Source organism: Pygocentrus nattereri, chromosome 8, assembly GCF_015220715.1.
Source record: "Pygocentrus nattereri isolate fPygNat1 chromosome 8, fPygNat1.pri, whole genome shotgun sequence".
NCBI classification, from domain to species: domain Eukaryota; kingdom Metazoa; phylum Chordata; class Actinopteri; order Characiformes; family Serrasalmidae; genus Pygocentrus; species Pygocentrus nattereri.
In genome coordinates this window covers 31,387,868-31,409,143 of record NC_051218.1, presented here as the reverse complement: position 1 = coordinate 31,409,143, position 21,276 = coordinate 31,387,868, and the positions used below count along the sequence as shown (strand labels likewise).

The following is a 21,276-nucleotide window of genomic DNA, read 5'->3' as shown; positions in this document are numbered from 1 at the left end:
TGTTTGCATGTTTTTAATCAAATTATGTAGCGTTGCTGTTGTCTATAGGCTTTTAGATCAATAATAATGATGCAATAAGCTTTTTGTGCTCATGATTGGCCACATTAGATTACACACGGTAAGACTGCTGTGAATTTGCTGTGCGAATAAACTGAATGCATACATGAATTAAAAATAAAAATGTCCCATTAGAAGATGCGGGAATGCACACTGCACACAACAAGCCTCATTTAACTATCTGATTTAAAGCGGTACCCTGACGGAAGAAGCGGCTTGGAAAATGGATGGATGGATGGATGGATTTAAACCGGTTTAGGACAAAGCTCATCCAAGCAGAACCTCATGTGCGTATTACTGTATGTGCTGTAGTGCAGTTTAGTTTGGAGTTCTCATATGAGAAATTCACAGACATTATGTGTAAAAGAGTGAATTGATCAGAGTAAGAACAACATTTTGGTCAACTTTTTGGGGGGCCAAGTTATACTATTTGGAGTGGGCCAAAAAGACAAATTAATACACAAATAAGGACGGCACCCTTACAGAAAGATCATGAGTTTCACATGTGAATAAAACATATTGTTAAGCATATATGATTGCATGTATGAAAGCATGTGTACACATATGAAAAAATGTGATTTTACATGTGAAATATATGTAACTTTTCTGTATAGGCTGGTGGGCTTCACATCATGAAGTTTTAGGGGGCTTAAGGGGGTTTCCAGCTCTACTTGGCTTAAATGATAATGGAGTGCATGCTAACATGGCCTGAAAAAGCTAATATTTCAGCAAAAACTCTAATTTGTACAAGGCTAATATAGCTAACATGTAGTACAACGCCAATTCCAATGAAGTTGGGACGTTGTGTAAAACATAAATAAAAACAGAATACGATGATTTGCAAATCCTTTTCAATCTATATTCAATTGAATACACTACAAAGACAAGATATTTAATGTTCAAATGGATACATTTTATTGTTTTTTGCAAATATTCACTCATTTTGAATTTGATGCCTGCAACACGTTCCAAAGAAGTTGGGACAGGGGCAACAAAAGACTGGGAAATTTGAGGAATGTTCAAAAAACACCTGTTTGGAACGTCCCACAGGTGAACAGGTTAATTGGAAAGAGGTGAGTGTCATGATTGGGTATAAAGGGAGCATCCCTGAAAGGCTCAGTTGTTCACAACAAGGATGGGGCGAGGTTCACCACTTTGTGAACAACAGCGTGAGCAAATAGTCCAACAGTTTAAGAACAATGTTTCTCAACGTGCAATTGTAAGGAATTTAGGGATTTCATCATTTACAATTCATAATATCATCAAAAGATTCAGAGAATCTGGAGAAATCTTTGCAAGTAAGCAGCAAGGCAGAAAACCAACATTGAATGCCCGTGACCTTCGATCCCTCAGGCGGCACTGCATTAAAAACCGACATCATTCTGTAACGGATATTACCACATGGGCTCAGGAACACTTCAGAAAACCATTGTCAGTGAACACAGTTCTTTGCTCCATCTACAAGTCTTCTCTGGGCCCGAGCTCATCTGAGATGGACTGACGCAAAGTGGAAAAGTGTCCTGTGGTCTGACGAGTCCACATTTCAAATTGTTTTAGGAAATCATGGACGTCATGTCCTCTGGGCCAAAGAGGAAAAGGACTGTCCGGATTGTTATCAGCACAAACTTCAAAAGCCAGCATCTCTGATGGTGTGGGGGTGTGTCAGTGCCCATGGCATGGGTAACTTGCACATCTGTGAAGGCACCATTAATGCTGAAAGGTACATGCAGGTTTTGGAGCAACATATGCTGCCATCTAAGCGTCTTTTTCAGGGACATCCCTGCTTATTTCAGCAAGACAATGCCAAGCCACATTCTGCACGTGCCTGCAGTCCAGACCTGTCTCCCTTTGAAAATGTGTGGCACATTATGAAGCGCAAAATACGACATCAGAGACCCCGGACTGCTGAGCAACTGAAGTTGTACATCAAGCAAGAATGGGAAAGAATTCCACCTACAAAGCTTCAACAATTAGTGTCCTCAGTTCCCAAATGCTTACTGAGTGTTGTTAAAAGGAAAGGTGATGTAACACAGTGGTAAACATGCCCCTGTCCCAACTTTGGAATGTGTTGCAGGCATCAAATTCAAAATGAGCGAATATTTGCAAAAAATAATAAAGTTTATCCGTTTGAACATTAAATATCTTGTCTTTGTAGTGTATTCAATTGAATATAGGTTGAAAAGGATTTGCAAATCATCGTATTCTGTTTTTATTTGTTTTACACAACGTCCCAACTTCATTGGAATTGGCGTTGTAGTAGATGCTAATCAAGTCCATTACAGATTACTGAACAGCTCCAAGCAGTTTCAGGCAATAGTTCGTGTGATTTATACATGCAGATTACAAAATGCTAACTGATGTACATAAGCTTCTAATGATAGCAGTGTTAGCATCATAGCTGTTAGCATCATAGCTCCAAACCACTACACATCTGCCCCAAACCCTGTGCAGTTAATATAGCTAACAATTAATGGAAGCTTGATGAACACTACTACTGTTGTTAGCTATGCTAACATACTTTAGTCCATATTTATAGATAACAGTGAGTCATACAGTGTCAGAAACCACATAATCAAGTCTATTAGAGATACTGAACAGCTCCACACAGTTTCAGGTAAGCGTGCTTGATTTAGACATGCAGATTGCAAAATGTTAACTGGTGTACATAAGCTTCTAATGATAGCAGCACTAGCATTAGCACAGCTTCAGTACTTTGGTGGATCTATACATGTGAGGTAAGGAGAAATAATGAATGAAATCCAATTTGTCCCTGAACTACACAACTATTTCAACCTGAGACTCAGGCATCATCACTAATCTAGATCTAAAATTGCATTCAGCCAAGGCTTCTGCATTGGCATGGCTGAAAAACAGCCCTGTGACATGTTATGATTAACTGCAGTGCAGCATTAAATGTCTTGTACTCCAACATCTTGCATATGCCACATGTTGGAAGGAATAATTCTAAATGACAGACTGCACAGATGCGTGCGTGTTAGCAGGCTAGCATAAGCTTAATATGCAAATCTGTGGATGAAATAGTGCAGTGAATTAATGCGAGTCTGACAAACTGCATTTCCGCCAGTGCAAACATGAAGACGGCTCACATCACATTCTCATTAAGCCCAGCGTAGCAGCACCGGGCGGAATTGAATTCAAGGCTGGGATTATTAATATTCATTGTGATTTGATGTGTAAGAGGCTGTGTTCGCTCAGGGTGAATAAATCTGTTTTGTTTAACACATTTGTACTTAAATTAACCTCAGAGAGCAAGCAAGAGGGAGAAAGAGAGAGAGGGAGCTTCGTTTTTATCCTAAACAGATTAGATAGAATTCTGATCAGTATTATATAGCATTAGATTAGTGACTTGAAAAACATTCTTATCCAGTTATACATATATGCTATACTTCCAAAGGTCTGTGGACAGCTGCTCAAATCAGGGCATTAATCATGAGTAACAGCCTCAACTCTTCTACACCAGATGTTGTACCATTGCTGTGAGGATTTGGTTGAGCACTAGTGAGGTCAGGTACTGATGTTGGATGGTCAGTTCTAGATCACTTCACCTCATTCCACTGCTACACAGCCCATTGCTGGGGGGCTTTTTATCTCTCTAGCCCACGCTTGGCACCAGGCATGGTGACCTTAGGCTCATGTGCAGCTGCTCCAGACTGTCTCATTCTATTGGTCAGTGCTTTTCTATGGAGATTATACAAGCTGTGTTAGCTTGTATAATAACTAACCATAAGGTAGCTGAAATCATTCATTAGAAGGACCATCTGGACACTTATGGACAAACTGTATTTTGCATTTAACACTTTTTGATGGTCACTGTACATTTATGTTGTGGTGGCTCAAAATAAGGAAAGTCTTTAATGAATAGGTGTATCCAAACATTTGATATGTTTTATTTTATGAATAATATAACCTAATGTTGGCTAGGCTAACTATGAATAAAGAAGCAATAGTTAGAGATGAGGTTTTATTTCCCCTTTGCCATTATTCTCAGTGTAATTGGCACATTTCAATAAGTATATTGTACAGGACATATATACTGTATATAAAGCAACAGTACATAGCAAAAACTAAATAGCATATCTAAAAGTGGGATCATGAATGAATATGAAATTCAGTCCATGTTTATATATAAAGATACACACTCCTTAAAAAAATGTGTGGATAGTATTGAAATGCAAATAGAAACAGAAAGCAATGATTTCTAAATACAAAATTTAATGTTTTATCTTATCAACTGCATGTTTTTTTTGTATATCAATGTTCATTCTGAAATTGATGACTGCAAAATGCTCAAATTTAAGACTAGAAACAACAAGCCTCTTTCACCAATATCTTAAATGTGTTCTTGAGAAAGGTCCTAAGAAAACGTCTCTGTCCAACTCATGTTGTGTTCTTAAACTGCAGAATTGTTCACACATTTGTATTCTTGAATGTGTAGGTTCTGTTCTATAAACAAATCCCAAATAAGAAAACAGTGGTGATTATCAGAATCTTCATGAAAACACAAGTGGGTTTTAAGAAAAAAAATCTTCTTAAGAGTGATTGGAGAATGTTAAAGGCCCCATGTTAAAGGTTAAGAAAACAGATGATGTAATCTTGCTTGGATGTAAAAGAAGCATATGGAAAATGCTGAGTCCTTTATGAGTGAGTCCCACTTTGCCAAAAATGCATCAATTAAAGATCCAACAGTCTAACATTTCTTAGCCAGTAATTGCAAAGATTTTTTTAGGTATTTCATCCTCTGTGATGTATAATAACATCAAAACATTCTGAGAATCCTGAGAAATCTGGCGTCTGGCGAGTCAAGAATAATGGACATTGTGTTCTCTGGAGAAGAAAAGGACTGTATTGGCTGTTACCAGTGTAAAGTTAAAAATCCAGCATCTGTCATAGTATGGGGGGCGTGTGTGTTATTAGTGGGTAACTTGCACATCTGTGAAGGTATTAATACTGAACGCATTCTAGAGCAACATGCTGCCTTCTAGAGGCCATCATTTCAGGGATGTCCATGCTTCTTTTAACATAAGAAGGCCAAGCCAGATTCAAAGAGAATTCACTAATCACCGCTTTGTGTCTTTATTAGCATTTCACATATTGTCCCAACTTTTTTTGGAATTATAAACCCAAATTATGATTAGATTTTGGGTTTATATGTCAAACAAAGATTAAGTATGAGATGATGTAGGCATACGGTTAGCACCATGCTAGTATTCATAAGCTTCCATCACTACATTAGTCTCATAGCTCCAGTGCCAAAAATAAAGAAGACCTTTAGACACCAAAGACATCTTGAATGATCGTTTATATTTGATGTTAGAGGGTAAACTGTGTAAATTAGCCTTTTTTTCTGAACTTCTATTTTAAAGGCTGGAGCTTTTAAAGGAAAAACACACATATTCATCTGCGGGACTTTCTGCAGGAGAGTACATTTCTGAGGTTCTACATTGACAATATTGCTTCATCAGTGAGATGAGTGATCTCTTCAGGCAACAATACTGTTGACATTGTTTTATAGCGCTATTAAAAACTCAGCTTTACGATGTTGTCATGGAGACAATGCTTCAAAGCTAAAGTGGTCAAAAAAAGAGAAATCCAATTCAACATCCAGCAGTTACACCCCCTGAAAAGTCCCTGTTATGAGTTAAACATGCTACTGTTTTCCTTTGCCTTGATAACAGACACAAGTTTCGTTCACCATCTTTTCATTTACCATTAAAAACATTATCTTTATTTGGTTGCCTTTTTAATGAATATTTTATTTAAGTGATTTATATTTAAAACCAGAACAGAGAAAGAATACACAATAACGATGGCCACAAAGCATTTAACTTAAAGATGTTTGGTTGTGATTCTTCAGTGAGCTGTGCAGAGATCTTTGCATCAGTACTCACCAGAAGAGTGTGGACTGAGCAAAAAGGTTCAGAATTTGTAAAAATATAATAAATGAACAAATCAGAGCACCATCAGATAGAAGCAGCTAAAAAAGTGAATAAACCTTAAGACACAGCTGTAAGGGCTCTAAAGAGTGAGCTGTAATGAAAAACTGTATGGATTGAAAGAGTGACACATTGAAGCGAATTAAAAGTGAGATGGAGAGTGAGCTGCTGCTATTGGTGAACTACAAGAGTGAGCTGTAAAACAGCTGGAAGAACGACCCATAAGAGTGACATACTGTTATTGGTGAGCTGTAAGAGTGAACTGGGAGAAGCACAAAAGAGATGCACAAGCTAGAAGAGTGAATAACAAGAGTGAGCTGTATAAGAGTGAGCTATAAAAGATCTGCAAGAGCAAACTATTAGACTGAGAGCTGTTGCTACTGGTAAGCTATGACGTGTAATAGTGAACCTAAGCTTAATATCAAAAGTGTGAGAGTGCAAGATAGAATTGTACACAAGCTTTAAGAATGAACTGTAAGAGTGAATTATAGGGAGAAAAGTTGTAAGAGTGACTTGTAAGATAAGTTATGACGAGAATACTTCTATAATTCTACTGGTGTGGAGCAAGACTGAGGTTTGTGAGTGACATAGGACCAAGAGTGAGCTATAATGGTGTTCAAAAGTTGGGAATCACTGTTTTCAGTCATATAACAGTGATTTTGTTACAGATAAATGTTTAACATAATTCTAATCTGCTCATCTTGAATGACTTCACAGCTTTCAGATCATGAACAGAAATAAAAAGGAAAAAAAAAAAAAAAAAAGTGTTAGATGTGTCCAAAATAAAGAATAGTGCCGTAAATGACTCTAAAGTGGCTGGAAAAAGTTTTAGAAAAAGCTTTAGAAAGTTACTTTAGTAAGCAGAATGAATAATATTTCAAAAGTGGAGAACAAATTTTAAGGCAGAGGAGTTGACACAAAGCGAATATAAATAATTACAATATCATACAGCATTAAATTTTGGTGAAGAGTATTACATATCACTGCTGTCGGAACAAAACCTCGGTAAAAGGTACTTTACAAAGGTAACTTTATAAGACGAAAGAAAAATGTTCTTAACTTTTAATAAAGTAAATGGATAAAAAAAAAATAAATCCCAAGTAATTTGAGTATTTTTGTGTGGTATTTTAACACATCATAATTGAAAAAGAAAAAAAAAAAAACAGTTGGTCTTTATGTCGAAAAATGAAAAACAGCAACACTGGAGATACAAGGTTTTATTGTGACAGCAGTGACATGTTATTGTACATTGACAACAAATTTTTAAAATGGCAAGTGATTGTAAACTTTTGAGCTAGTGTGTAAGAGTGAATCCTGCTATAAAAGATGTAAGAGTGGGCTGTAACTATGAGAATGCTGTAAGAGTGGTCTCGGCTGGGAAGAGAAGCTTGGTTTCTTTACTTTCAGCACTGTAGGCTCTACAGCATCATCTACAGATGCTTTAACCTACAATGCAAAATGCACAACAGCACAACAGACACCATTCAATGACAGCTTTATTACAGTGTATGTAGACATGTTGCATGTTTAAATACTCTCAAAACTCCAAGTTCCTTCAGGAGGGTCTGCTTCAGACCCCTTCGGCATTGGTCTTTGGAATAATGACGGACACCGACCTCTAGCTGCAGGAAAGCAGGCTACTCCCCACAAGAGGACAGCGCAGCCAATGACCCTTAGGCTCATAGAGGTTGAGTGAATCGCGTTGGGATAGAGAGCCGTGGCGGTCGGATGATCAGTCTGGCCCAAATTGTCCTCTCAGCGTTGTTTTGTTTTTCTTCTTTAGCACATGTTCGATGGCATTGAAGTTCTACGTAGCTACTTACGCACTTTTACGTCTATTGTGATTCATCTGTTTATTTTACTTTTTTTGTCTTATTTCCTAAATGATATGCACATCAAAATGGAAAACTGACCTGAGAGAATTTGGCGCTGCAATGCTGAACACGAAACATCCATTGGCATTACATTTTTTTTGTATCTTTTTTTTAGCGTAAATGTTTCACCGGTTGTCCGTCGACATGGCTTTCGTACAAAACTACCTCTCACACTAGAGTCTAATAGATTAAAAAAAATTAAACCGGAACGGTAACAACATTAATGTTGACTTCAAGGACAAACATCGTAGACGTAACCACACAAATGTAGATTTCGTTCGCCACCTGTTTCGCTCCATCAATCATTCCCTTTGTTCGTTTTTTAAAATTCTATAACATTCACGCTTCCTTAATCTAGGCTAGTGTATTTATTATTAAATTTCTCCCTTTTTTGTATTTATACATTATTACATTTTTTAAATATAGAGAATAGCATTGGGCACATAAACATCACGTAAAGACACATTTTTGTTTTTTTTGTTTTTTTTCTTCAGTTATCGTAGTAATAATTCATCAGTGCAGCTCAGTAGAGCCCCCCGGTGGAGGGAAGGTTTAACTTTATGCGTTAGTAATACAGTATGCACAAGCTTTAGACTGTAAAACCTTCAGTTCTTGTAAACCCTAACACGTTAAGACTCTCCTCACATTGGTCCACTTTTATGCCCACTCACTCACTCTTTCTTTCCCTCACTCTCTCTCTCTTTCTTTCTTTCTTTCTTTTATATCTATCATTTGGTGCACTTTACTGGCTCTTCTTGCTTTCTGTAGATTTGGTCTTGGTGACGTAGGCCTCGAAGAAGAACTGACAGAAGAGCACAAAGTAGCTGAGGTACATGAGGGACGACCACACGATATTCTGGACGTGTGACGGACACTCCTGACCCTGCTGCATCCACGAGTAAACCAGATAGTTGACCACGCAGCCCATCACCATCTGGGTGATCTGCGTGATCGTGATGAACATGGCAAACTTGCGGGACAACTTGAATCCTGCGGCCTTCAGTGCATAGTAGGAGTACATGACCGCATGCACCAGGTAGTTCATGGTCATAAACCACCCACCGCCAGCCACCATATCCTTATAGGAGTACCAGGAGTACAGCAGCACAGTGATGTGATGGTACCAGTGCAGGAAGATCAGCTTCTGCTTACGGAGGACGATGAACAGTGTGTCTCCTGAGAGAGAGAGAGAGAGAGAGAGAGAGAGAGAGAGAGAGAGAGAGAGAGAGAGAGAGAGAGAGAGAGAGAGAGAGAGAGAGAGAGAGAGAGAGAGAGAGAGACAGAGAGAGAGAAAGAAAGAAAGAAAGAAAGAAAGAAAGAAAGAGAAAGAAAGAAAGAAAGAAAGAAAGAAAGAAAGAAAGAAAGAAAGAAAGAAAGAAAGAGAGAGAGAGAGAGAGAGAGAGAGAGAGAGAGAGAGAGTGTGTGAGAGAGAAAGTGGATAAAGGAGAGAGAGAGAAAAAGCAAGATAAAGACAGAAAGAGAAAAGGTGAGTAATAAAGGAGAGGTAAGAAATATAAAGATAAGATAGATAAAAAGAAAGGGAGAGGGGGACAGTGATAAACGTGGAAGGGAAAGAAATGGAAGAGAGAAAGAACAAAGTGGGCGGGAGAGAGATAGAGATGCAGGGGTAAAGAAAATGAGAAAATAGGGAGGAGAGAGAGAGAGAGAGAGAGAGAGAGAGAGAGAGAGAGAGAGAGAGAGAGAGAGAGAGAGAGAGAGAGAGAGAGAGAGAGAGAGAGATGGGGGAGAAGGAGAGGATAAACTGTTAAACAATAGAAAAAGACACTAAGACAACCGCACTGAATACATAAGAATCAAGCATTGAAATTACCTGCTTTTAAAGTGGAACGCCACCAATGTTTCTAAATTTCAGCATAATTAAACGTTAATTAGTTAGCACAAGGCTACTTGGTGTGGTATAAGCCTCCAATTATTTGCTAACTTTAGTAGCCTCGTAGGTGTAGCGCTTTGGTGTGAAATGCTTTGTTCTAGAGAAACTTAGAATTGTTCACAGTGGTGGTGATAGGAACCAGACATTCACCAATAAGAGCTCCCTCGCAGAAATGTATTACATGAAATTGTTAAGTATACACTACCTGATGACTGAGGCATTGTTTTCTGATAGTTTTGAGATGATTTTGGCCTTAAAATCCATTCATGGTGGGGGGATACATAACATGAACAGTGTTGTGAGGCAAAATAGTCCCCAAAGAAAACATTTTCCACTATTTTCCCCATCACCAGCACTCCATATAAAAATCACCACCACTGTAAAGAAATCTGAGTCTCTATCAACCATTTCACACGAAGATCCACTCTGAATCACTGTTTACATCGCAAACACTGAATTATGAAAAAAAATGTTTAGAAAAATTGGTGAAATTCTCCATTAAAGCCTTTCAGAAGTTGCAGTTATAGCCGGTGATAAAATCAAGTGGTGAAATGTGTCAAAAGGGAAGATTATAAATGTAAATCACAGCATACTTGTGCTTGTTACACAGAAGAGGAGATATTTTATCATGATATAAATTTAATAAAAAGTCATTTTTATGTGTGCAGTAGTATTTTGTGAGATGAAACTTGTCTTGCATATTTCTGCTATGTTTCTGTAATTCTTCTGGTAAACCTAACAGGAAAAAAAAGGCCAAAAGTGCAAACTCTAGCCTGTCCAAACAGAATGTAAGTTAATTAAATACCATTTACCTCTTGCCTTCAGAGGGCTAATCTGATATTATATTGTGTTAACAGTCGCATGTATGAAATACACCTAGCAACCAGTTACACATCGACTACCCTAACATGACATAGCAAAATCTTATCTCTGTCCGGCTCAGCAACTCTCAGATTTCTGACACCATAAATGTGATAAAGTGTGCATTTTATTTCTCATGCATCTTACACATCTGGATATTCTTCTCTGTTAAAGTTTATCAGTGAGTAAACAGCAGACAGGCAAAGCTTCTATTTGCGTAATGTATAAGAGGTTAAAGTGTGCCAGCACAAACGTTAGATTATCTGTAGATCTGTAGATTATCTGTAGATAAGCTGCAGAATGAATAGGTCTTCCTGTCTACAGTGCTCTCAAATATCAAATAGGCACAATACAAATAATTCAGGAATGTGTCATTTACAACTGAAGTGTTTGGCAATCGGCTTAGAAAATGTGTGTGTGTGTGTGTGTTTGGCAATGAACTGTAGTATGATTTGAGGTGAACTCTTTATGATCACCATCGTCTCTCATTTCTTGCAAAAATGTGCACGAAAACGGCACTTTTTTCATAATTGAGTAGTTGAAATGCCATTCAGAGTTGTTTGGTGTGAAATGGTTCCGATTTCTTTACAGTGGTGGTGATAGGAACCAGGAGTCACCATGACTACAACACAAATATGAACATTTTATTTTCCAAAACCACCAGTGAACCTACTCATGTCTTCTGAGCTCTATGTAGAATGTTGATGATGGTATTATAGTGGAAAATCTGAATTAATATATTTTCTTTAGGGACTGTTTTGCCTCACAACACCCTGCATGTTTGCCTCCACCACTGGATTTTAAGGCCAAAATCTTCTTAAAACTATCAGAGAACAATGTCTCAGTCATCAAGCAGTGTATTCATAACCATTTAATGTAGTAACTTTCTATGAGGGAGCTTTTAGAGTTTCTCTAGAATGGAGCATTTCACACCGAACCAACTCTGAATGTTTTACATGTAAACCTCAAAACATTTTTGAAAGTCCCTGTTCAAGAGGGAACAACTCTCAGCAGCAGGAGCTGCAATCTTTACACTAGTAAAAATAACATGTACAGCAAAGAATATACTTTTTAAATGTCTTTTAAATGTTTAATGTTGGAGTTTAAGGTAAACAGACTGTAAAAGTGAAAGTAAACCATGATTAGTGGCGCTGGAGGTGTATTGCTGAGTCAGGGCCCTAAGATCACCATGTCCCACGCCAAGCATAGGCTAGAGGGGTATAAAGCCCTCCAGCACTGGGCTGTGGAGCACTGGAATTATGCTCTTTGGAGTGATGGAGGTCCATCCAACATTTTTGGGATGAGTTGGAATGAGTTGGGACCTGATCATTCATCAGTATCTGACTTCACTAATGCTCAATCAAATCCTCACAGCAATGTTTCAAAATATAGTGTAAACCCATCCCAGAAGAGTAGAGGGTGTTACTGCAGCAAAGGGGGGCAAACTCTCTATTAATACCCTGAATTTCAGAAGAAACACTGGAATGTAGAAGCATAATTATATAGTAGATATACATGTGTTAAAATGTGTAGTGTAAGTAAAAATAATTTATCAAATTCAAATCATTATAAAATATCTTTTCCTCTACTTACAAACAAGAATGTGATCTGGACTAAACATTTAAAATCTGAACTTTCTGCAGAATTTCTCCACTCGTTTCAATGAGTTACACAGTTTCTGTAAAGATTTTTGATGATTTCGTTGTCTGTTGTGAACACAGAGACTGGGAGCAGGGTTAACTGACCGCAGGGTGAAGTGAAAGGTCAGCAGTTCTTCAAGTTCAGGTTGACCAATGACATTTTAAATTGGCCATTTAAGCCTCACTTAACTTCACGGTACAGAACACTGAAAAAAATTGAGCTGTCTGCCTGGCAGAACAGGCTGTACCTCCACACTGCAGTGTTCTGCAGAGCACACAGTTCAGCAAAGCTATTGTTTTAAACTTTATGGGTCACTTTTATCATTTTGCTTTATGACTTTCTAAAGGACTCATCTTCACATGTGCACCACTGAGGAAAATACTCTGTGGGGAATTTTTTTTTAGCTTTTTTTCAAAGACATTATTATAAAAATGTTACAATAAATTCCTTTGAATTCTGAGAACTGCAGTGAATATTGACATTTTATGCATGGAAAGTTTTGCTGATACATTTTTAATTAGCAACATATTTTAAATGAAACAATCGTGGAACAATTAATTTACAACTTTATAATACACACACACACACACACACATTAATAGGAACACCTCCTTGTATCCACCCTCACTGTCCATTTAATCAGGTCCATTGACTATATAGAAGCACTTTGTAGTTCTATAGTTACAGACTGCTGTCCATGTTTCTCTACATACTTTGTTAACCTGTTCTTCAGTGGTCAGGACCCCCACACAGCAGGTGTTATTTGGGTAGTGTATCATACTATATATACACACACACATACATCCTACGTAAACATATATGCATATGGCTCATATGTTCGACCCCAATGTCCTTGTATTGTATTGTATAAAACAGTCTGTATGAGTGTGGACACTTCTGCGCCACTGACAGGCCGTGAATGTGTAAGTCACGGTTCATCACGCAGAACTCAGCCCGTGGGGGGAACCAGCGTTTGTGAGTATTCCTCTTTCTCTGGGGAGGGGCAAGCACAAAAGACCCACAGAGGCAGAAAATACAGATACAATTCTCTCAAGCACTGAGCGTGCAACACACACACACACACACACACACACACACACACACACACACACAGTCAGAGAGAACAGCAAAAACACAGCACATCAAAAGTTTGGGGACACCTTGCCTTTCTATTCAGGTAAGTAGGCAAAAATACTGCAAAAAATTGCAGGTGCAGCAATGGACAAAGCTGAAAATTGGACTCTATAATATACTGTTAGGGGTGGACATTATGATATTTCATCATTACTGTGTTAAATGTCCCAATACGCTTTGGGCATGTCAGTCCTTTAAGACGACTGATCAGCTATATGTTTCGTTACAAAGTGAGCATCTTTATTTGTTTCATTTGATTTTAGTGCAATTTGTAAAACACTGATAAAAATCATTGTAGTTATAAGTTCATTATTATTGCATTTTTTAATAAGAAGTTCAGATTTGTCTGTTCAAACCTATCAAAAAATCTATGTAAAAACCACATAGAACCATATACAGCATTCTCAATCAATCTTAGGAATGATACCATGCAAGTGGTTCTTTGAATGTTCATGATTTTATACAGAAACACTGTCTTTACTAAAGAACCCTTGAAGAACAAAATGTAGGGTCATAATGATGCACATGCTTTCAGGTTCAATAAGAGGTCAAGATGCAATTAGATTTTTGATTTTTTTTTTTTTGTATGTTTAAACTGTTAAAAAGAGACTGTAGAGCTCTAATCACAGGCAAGACTGGTTTGGCTCAGATAGATAAAAGTTCTCTAATAATAGTTCTTCAGCATCATTCTCTAACAAAGTTAACCCCCACAATCACAGTCTACAATATATAAGCTCTTCAGAAAAAAGCCCAGGGATCTAAGAGTGGGCGTGTCCACAGCATAATCTCCACCCACTTTCCAGGGACTCTAACAGGCCACACCAAGACACTCAGTTTTAACAGCGGACACTAGTTTCCATTAAAGATGATAAATACACTCGGAGAGGACCAACAAGCCTCAGTTTTGTCTCTGATGACAAAAATTGTATCTTGGCAAGTGAAATCATCCTGACTCTAGCAGATATATCTAATATCTCTCAAGCTGAGACTGTTTTAAGCTTGTAATAAGTCATCTTTTAGCCTAATTGTTCCCTGCTTTAAGCACTTTTAAACCATTTTTGCTTGTTTAAGTCATTTTATCTAGCAAAATTGTCTCAATAAATTGTCAGATGGATTTGTTTTATTTAAGCATATTTCTTAAAACAATTAAAATGATCTGTCAATATAGTGAGAATGTCACTTAATAAAATTACATTAAAGGAGTAAAAAAAACTGACATGAGAAACATAAGAAATAGAAGAAATAGAAGGAGAAGTGAACTAGTAGATATACTGGCCATATTACAGATATAGCAAGATACAATTTTTAATTGTAACATTTCAATACACTGTTTAAAATTTGATTTCCAATATATTTTACAATTTTTCAATACATATTAAACCTGTTACTCCCTTAAAATAACTTTCAGTTTTAAAAACAGATGCTTTGTGTATATTTATCTTTGGTATAAGGGAATTTGTGAAAAGCAGGTTATGCCTAATTTTTTTTTTCCCAATCTACTGTTAAAAGTTAAAACTGGAACTTTTTGTTCCAAATTTGATTTAAAAACCTTAAAGATTTGAGGGTAGAAAATGTATGATCCTGTGATTTAATCATGTGTTCCTTCAGTCTTAAAGTTCCTTGCATAGAAAAGTGGTGAGATCTGACTTGCATTCTGTTTAACATGTTGTGTAATGGTACTGCGATGACAAACACACATTCATTTGTATTAGAAATATTCTGAAAAGTCATGTTTCCCTCCCTTACAGCACTAAAATATGCTGAGAGCGCAGACCAAAGCGTTTGTTTTAACAGTAAGTTCCGGGCTGTATGTTAGTGTTTGGTTTATGCTGATGAGCTGAAGTTCTGGTTTGTTCAAAGACTCGTTCTACAACCTTCTAAAACAGGACTTTTGTAAAGCATGAAAGTAAGCGTGATTCACCAATTTGATTAGAACAAATTATAAGTTCACTTTTTGACTAGGATGTAAGACTCTGTGTGTGGTGATGCTGGGTAGACTCTCAGGAAAATTACTGTTTTAGCCCAGTGAAATGATGAAAATGTTTTCATATTTAATACAATTAAATAAATTGTGTAGAATATATTGTCAATATATTGCAAAAAAAAACCCAAAAAGCATCAAATGTTATCGCTGTACTCTGAATAACAAGCTCACAAAACCTGAGAGACAACGGTTGAATTTCTTTTAGAAATTTTATATAAAAATTTCAAAGTGGTAAAGATTCTGATAACCAATATGTTTTAAGTTTTAATTTTACATTATATTTTTATTTAAACAGTCCTGTACTTACTGACTAATGATGGTAACTGCCTCTTATTCTTATTTGGTAAGTGTCTTATTCTTACTTTTCTTTATGAAAAAGGGGTTGTGTTTTAGAATGTTATTCTCATGGTAGAGGTGAGATATGGACACTGTATATGATGGTGCTTGGAGTTACAATTCATTACAGAATTTTCAGTATATCCTTAACACAGTTAAACTGTAGCATTCATGGTGCCTCATAATGGATGCCCTTGTAGCACAACTGTCTATGCAGTAATGACACAGGCCAAAAAAAAAAAAAAAAAAAACATTGTCAGAATGATGTCCATCACAAATAATGTGTGTGTGTGTGTATATATATATATATATATATATATATATATATATAAATAAAACATAACACACACACACTCGCAACCCCTGTAACGTGTTGTGGCACTCCTCATTTTACACACACACACACACACACACACACACACACACACACACACACACACATGTATGTGTGTGTGTGGAAAATTAGGAGTGCCACGACACGTTACAGGGGTTGCGAGTTGATATGTCCTGTGTTTTGAATACATAAACACTGCCCTGTAGCTCTCAGAGCTGAAATAAGCTTGTTTAGTTAGCCTACATAGGAGACAGCTGAAGTCAGCTTTTTAACCAAACTTTTCGTTCCATCTTAAACGATGCGGCAGTTACACTCTGCCTCCTGAGGATAATTTGAATAAGAAGATGGCAAAGAAGATAACTACAGCTTTATGTGCCTTAGATGAATGATCAACCTATCTGTATAAAATGGCAAGCAGAGAGAGCGAGCTGGAGCTGGAAAAGGCAAAGTATTCCTCACGTTTGGCTCCTGTTCGGGAACGTTTCAGTTTCCCAGTCGAGCTCAATAAAGACAGTGAGTGGTAAATGAATGACGCAAAGTTAAGTTAGAAGTAGATAAACACATGCAGCAGTTTCTCAAGTCAATTCAAAGCACTATTTGTCTCAGTGAAGGAGAACAGACTCTGCCTCAGCATTAAAGGGGTTAAATGAAAAGTGTGGATTATAGAGCGCCTCACCGAGCTCGGGTGCTTTACTCAGCACGAAAGCGTACGCCCAGAACTTGCTGACCGGTCCATTGTAGAAACTCTGATCACACACAGACTGCTTCAGGCCTTTGGTCATCAGGATGTATGTCATGTAGCTCCCAGTTCGGATGGCACCAAATATACTAAAACAGCAGAAAGGACATAAGAAGGTAACCAAAGCGTGCAAAAAAAAAAAAAAAAAAAGTGTCTCCAGCAGTTATTAGGACAGACATAAGACCACATGGTTAGAGGTAAATGTGATTTATTACACATTTAGTGATGTGTATAGGCACTGATGTACATCCTACTAATTACAACACAGACCTTGTTCAGACTCCCAGAGCAAATATGATTTCTGTCACATCAAGATTGTATCCAGATTTCTGACAGTCTGGACAGCAAAAAAAAACCTCATATATCCAGATTTTTCCAATTCTGATCTAAACCACATTTGGACGTGGTTTCAAATGTGATTCCAACCAGATTATTACAGACTCATCTCAGTCTGGATGCTCTGGCCGCTTAAAACAGATTTTAAACTGTCTTAGTTCTGACCTCAGCACGTGACTGGTTATGCAAACCAAACATGTACATACGATTTCATGTTGATTACTTTTTGTGTTGTCATTGTCTCAAAATCTAACAATAAAAAGTCAATAATGAAACTTTGCAAATGTTTACCTGAAGACGGCAAGAGTTAATGACCACAGCACTAACGGCTTCCTCAGCTCAAACTTCTCCCTCTGCTTCATTACATGGCGCCCACCGAGTATACAGGCTGCATAGAGTGCAGAGAAGAGGAACGATTTCTTCCTGGAGAGAGAGAGAGAGAGAGAGAGAGAGAGAGAGAGAGAGAGAGAGAGAGAGAGAGAGAGAGAGAGAGAGAGAGAGAGAGAGAGAGGAGTGAGTGAGTGAGTGAGTGAGTGAGTGAGTGAGTGAGTGAGTGAGTGAGTGAGTGAGTGAGTGAGTGAGTGAGAGGAGATGGGGAGAAGGAGAGGATAAACTGTTAAACAATAGAAAAAGACACTAAGACAACTGTACTGAATACATAAGAATCAAGCATTGAAATTACCTGCTTTTAAAGTGGAACGCCACCAATGTTTCTAAATTTCAGCATAATTAAACGTTAATTAGTTAGCACAAGGCTACTTGGTGTGGTATAAGCCTCCAATTATTTGCTAACTTTAGTAGCCTTGTAGGTGTAGTGCTTTGGTGTGAAAGAGGCCAAAAACATGAAAAAAGGCAATTGAACATTTTTTTAATCAGTGAAAGTATACACTACATCAGATTAGTTTTATATATATATATATATATATATATATATATATATATATATATATATATATATATATATACACACACATACACACACACACACACACACACACACACACACACACACACACACACACACACACACACACACTGCACTCCAGAATACAACAGTGTGATTTAGACAGTATAGTTTAGTCCGAGGGTCACCTTGTTGTGTAACAGAGTATTTTGGGAGGTTTGTATTAGTCATTAATGCAGTGGCTTCTCTGCCTTTGCTGTCCACCAGAGACACATGGAGTCGTCTCTTTTTGCTGACCACCATTTTTCTCACTACCTTGCAGGCTTTCAAACTCAGAGACTAAATGTTTCCTTCATGAATGTATATGCGCTAACAGTAAAGACGGGGATGAATTCTGCACCATACAGACTCAACATCACAGCATTTTCCCAAATATCACTGTCACAGTTAAAGTTAGCATTATTAAATTACCGAACCCAATACAATAGCATTAATCAAGTAAGTAGGTTAAAATTAATAAGGTTAATAAATTAGCACTATTACATGAAAGTTAGCATTTAACGTTAGCATTAATAAAGTTAATGAATTAGCACTAATAAAGTTAACAGGTTAGTATGAATGAGGTTAATAAATTCGCCCTAATAAAGTGCACAAGGCTAGAATGAATATCCATCCATCCATTTTCTAAGCCGCTTCTCCAATAAAGATAAAAAAAAAAAAGTTAGCATGAATTAAGATAAAGCTAAAAAAGTTAACAGGTTTGCATGAATAAAGACAAAAACATTAGCATGAATGAATTTAATAGGTTAGCATGAATAAATATAAAATGTTTTTGTTAATAAGGTTAATGTTAGCATTAATATACTTCATACATATGCTTTACAAACACTTAAGGTTTACTTTTCAGTTTCTAAGGTAGCATTAATAAAAAAGCTAAACATTAACAATAACAAATTGCAATAATTTGGCCTTATTACAGTTAATAAGTGCATTTATGAATGTTAATGCTACCTTTTAACAAACTTGCGCAGTAATGCAAACCTTCACACAGACAGCACGTTTACAGGGAAAAAATATCATTTATTTACTTTTTATGTCTTTTGAACCGATTTCTTTTAAAACAATCTGAAACACCCAACAAAACTGCAGTTAACTATGATATTATTATCTGATAATACAGCTAAAGCTAAAAACAGTATTCTTGGGTGACACCGATATGAGGACACCAGCATAATCAATCTATCAATCACTCAGCAAAGACAGGAACAAACAATAAGGCTTTCTTTATCTGAATTTTGATGTTTCCTGATGTTCAGTAGCTGCATCGCCCACAAACATGTTTCTTTTTTGTTAACATAATTAAGCCTCTGTTCTATATACAGATCATTACAGGGGAGTACTGGCTGTAGAAGGCGGAAATGCCACTGTTGGCACATCTGACCGTTTACTTACAGCTTCTAAAAACAACACACTAAAGATAATCATGCATTGAATTGGAAAAGAAAATCATAAAAATACATTCCTCTGCAAAATGTAGGCAACCTGAAAGACTGATGCAATTTATTTTATTAATGTAGAAATGATTCATTCATAAGAATCAATATCATTACTGTTTTCAGGAGCAGGAAATGGCTCTTTTATGGTTAGTAATGTGGTTGAAATCCCAGTTTTGGTTTAGCTTTCACTTTCATTTCGCTCTGAGTGCTGCATTAGAATAATGGCAAAACTGTATCAGATGGAATAAAGCAGTTTAAGCAGAATGACGGAGTAATCAGTGAGGCCTTGGCAGCAGTGCCTCTCTTGTGCCGCCAAAACTCGAGCAGACGTGTGTCCTGACAGGCCTGCATCCAGCAGGAATTATAGGAAAAAAAAAACTGGGACACCCACTTCCTGCCAAATGTCCCCTTTCGTTGACGACTCGCTACTTTGTTGTCTTTCCAAGAACCACAGTGAGTTAGGTGGAGGAGCATAACCTCCTGGGCAGCTTTTGTTCTGTGGCTACAGTGAAAATGAGACAGAGACACTGGCTCACGAAAAAGATCCTAGAATTCGAATTTAGATCCATGTTAGACCTACATTAAGACCTTTCTGCTTTGTGTTTTGATTATTTTTTTGGCATTTTTGACAGTATATCAAGCATTTCAGCTCTGTCTGCAGATTCAGCACAACCCTGTAAACCTATACACCAAAATAGGAGATATTAGCCCTTAAGCAACCTCAATAAATGCACTTATACACTAGTATAGGAGTCACGAGACCACAAACAAGCTCAATAAATGCACCTATACACCAGAATATGAGCAGTTAGTCCATACGCAACCTCAATATGCATTCTATATACTAAGTTAGAAAGATATTAGCCCATAAATAAGCTCAATAAGTGCTCCTATGCACTAGGAGATGTCAATCTATAAACAATGAATGTTCCTGTACACTACAATAGGGAATATTAGCCCATGTCCAATCTCAATAAATGCTCCTATACATTAGAATTAGAGATATTAGCTCACAAACAACCTCAAACACTCCTGCTTGCTAGATGTTAGTCCATTAACAACCGCATTAAACGCTCCCATACACTAGGAGACATTAGCACATAACAGCCACAATAAAACACTCTGATATGCTAGGAGATATTAGTCTGAAAACGACTTTATAATGTACAGTGGCATTCATTATTAATCCATAAACAGTTGGTTTTGACTCTTGACTCTGATTCCTTGATGGACACTGAGGATCAGAAACACAGATCGTAAAGGCTCTCTGGCCATCACGTATCTCTGCCTGTCGGGTTTCTAATGTGTAAACACTGACCTCACTCTGCTTTCGAACACTGAGGCTATTCTGTACAAATGGCCTCCTCTGTCTTTGACATGCTACAGTGTCGTCCTTTGTTAAGGACGCGAGGGGGCCACAAGAACGAGACTTGAGAGGCTGCAGTGCTGCACTACCTACAGGCATTCTAGTTCAGGCTGCTTAGTGGGGTCAGCAATATGGAAGCACTGCATCAACGACAACACTTTTTTACAACAAAAGATGAATAAGTAAATAAATAAATAACCAGCATGTATGTATATATATATATATATATATATATATATATATATATATATATATATACACACACACACACACACACACACACACATTTGAATGTATATATATATATATATATATATATATATATATATATATATATATATATATATATATATATACACATACATACAT

At 37.1% G+C, this 21,276-nt stretch overlaps 1 protein-coding gene across 1 annotated transcript in view; it reads right to left on the bottom strand.

Moving 5' to 3' along the window:
- Positions 1 to 7,489: 7,489 nt before the first annotated feature.
- Positions 7,490 to 21,276, bottom strand: part of elovl6 (ELOVL fatty acid elongase 6) — a 29,296-nt gene continuing 15,509 nt past the window's right edge. The window contains exons 2-4 of the mRNA XM_017693385.2: positions 17,433 to 17,564; positions 16,743 to 16,894; positions 7,490 to 9,061 (exon numbers count right to left, since the gene is read on the bottom strand). Coding sequence (XP_017548874.1) covers positions 8,628 to 9,061; positions 16,743 to 16,894; positions 17,433 to 17,564 — 718 coding nt within the window. The 3' untranslated portion in view covers positions 7,490 to 8,627. The remainder of the gene's footprint in view (positions 9,062 to 16,742; positions 16,895 to 17,432; positions 17,565 to 21,276) is intronic.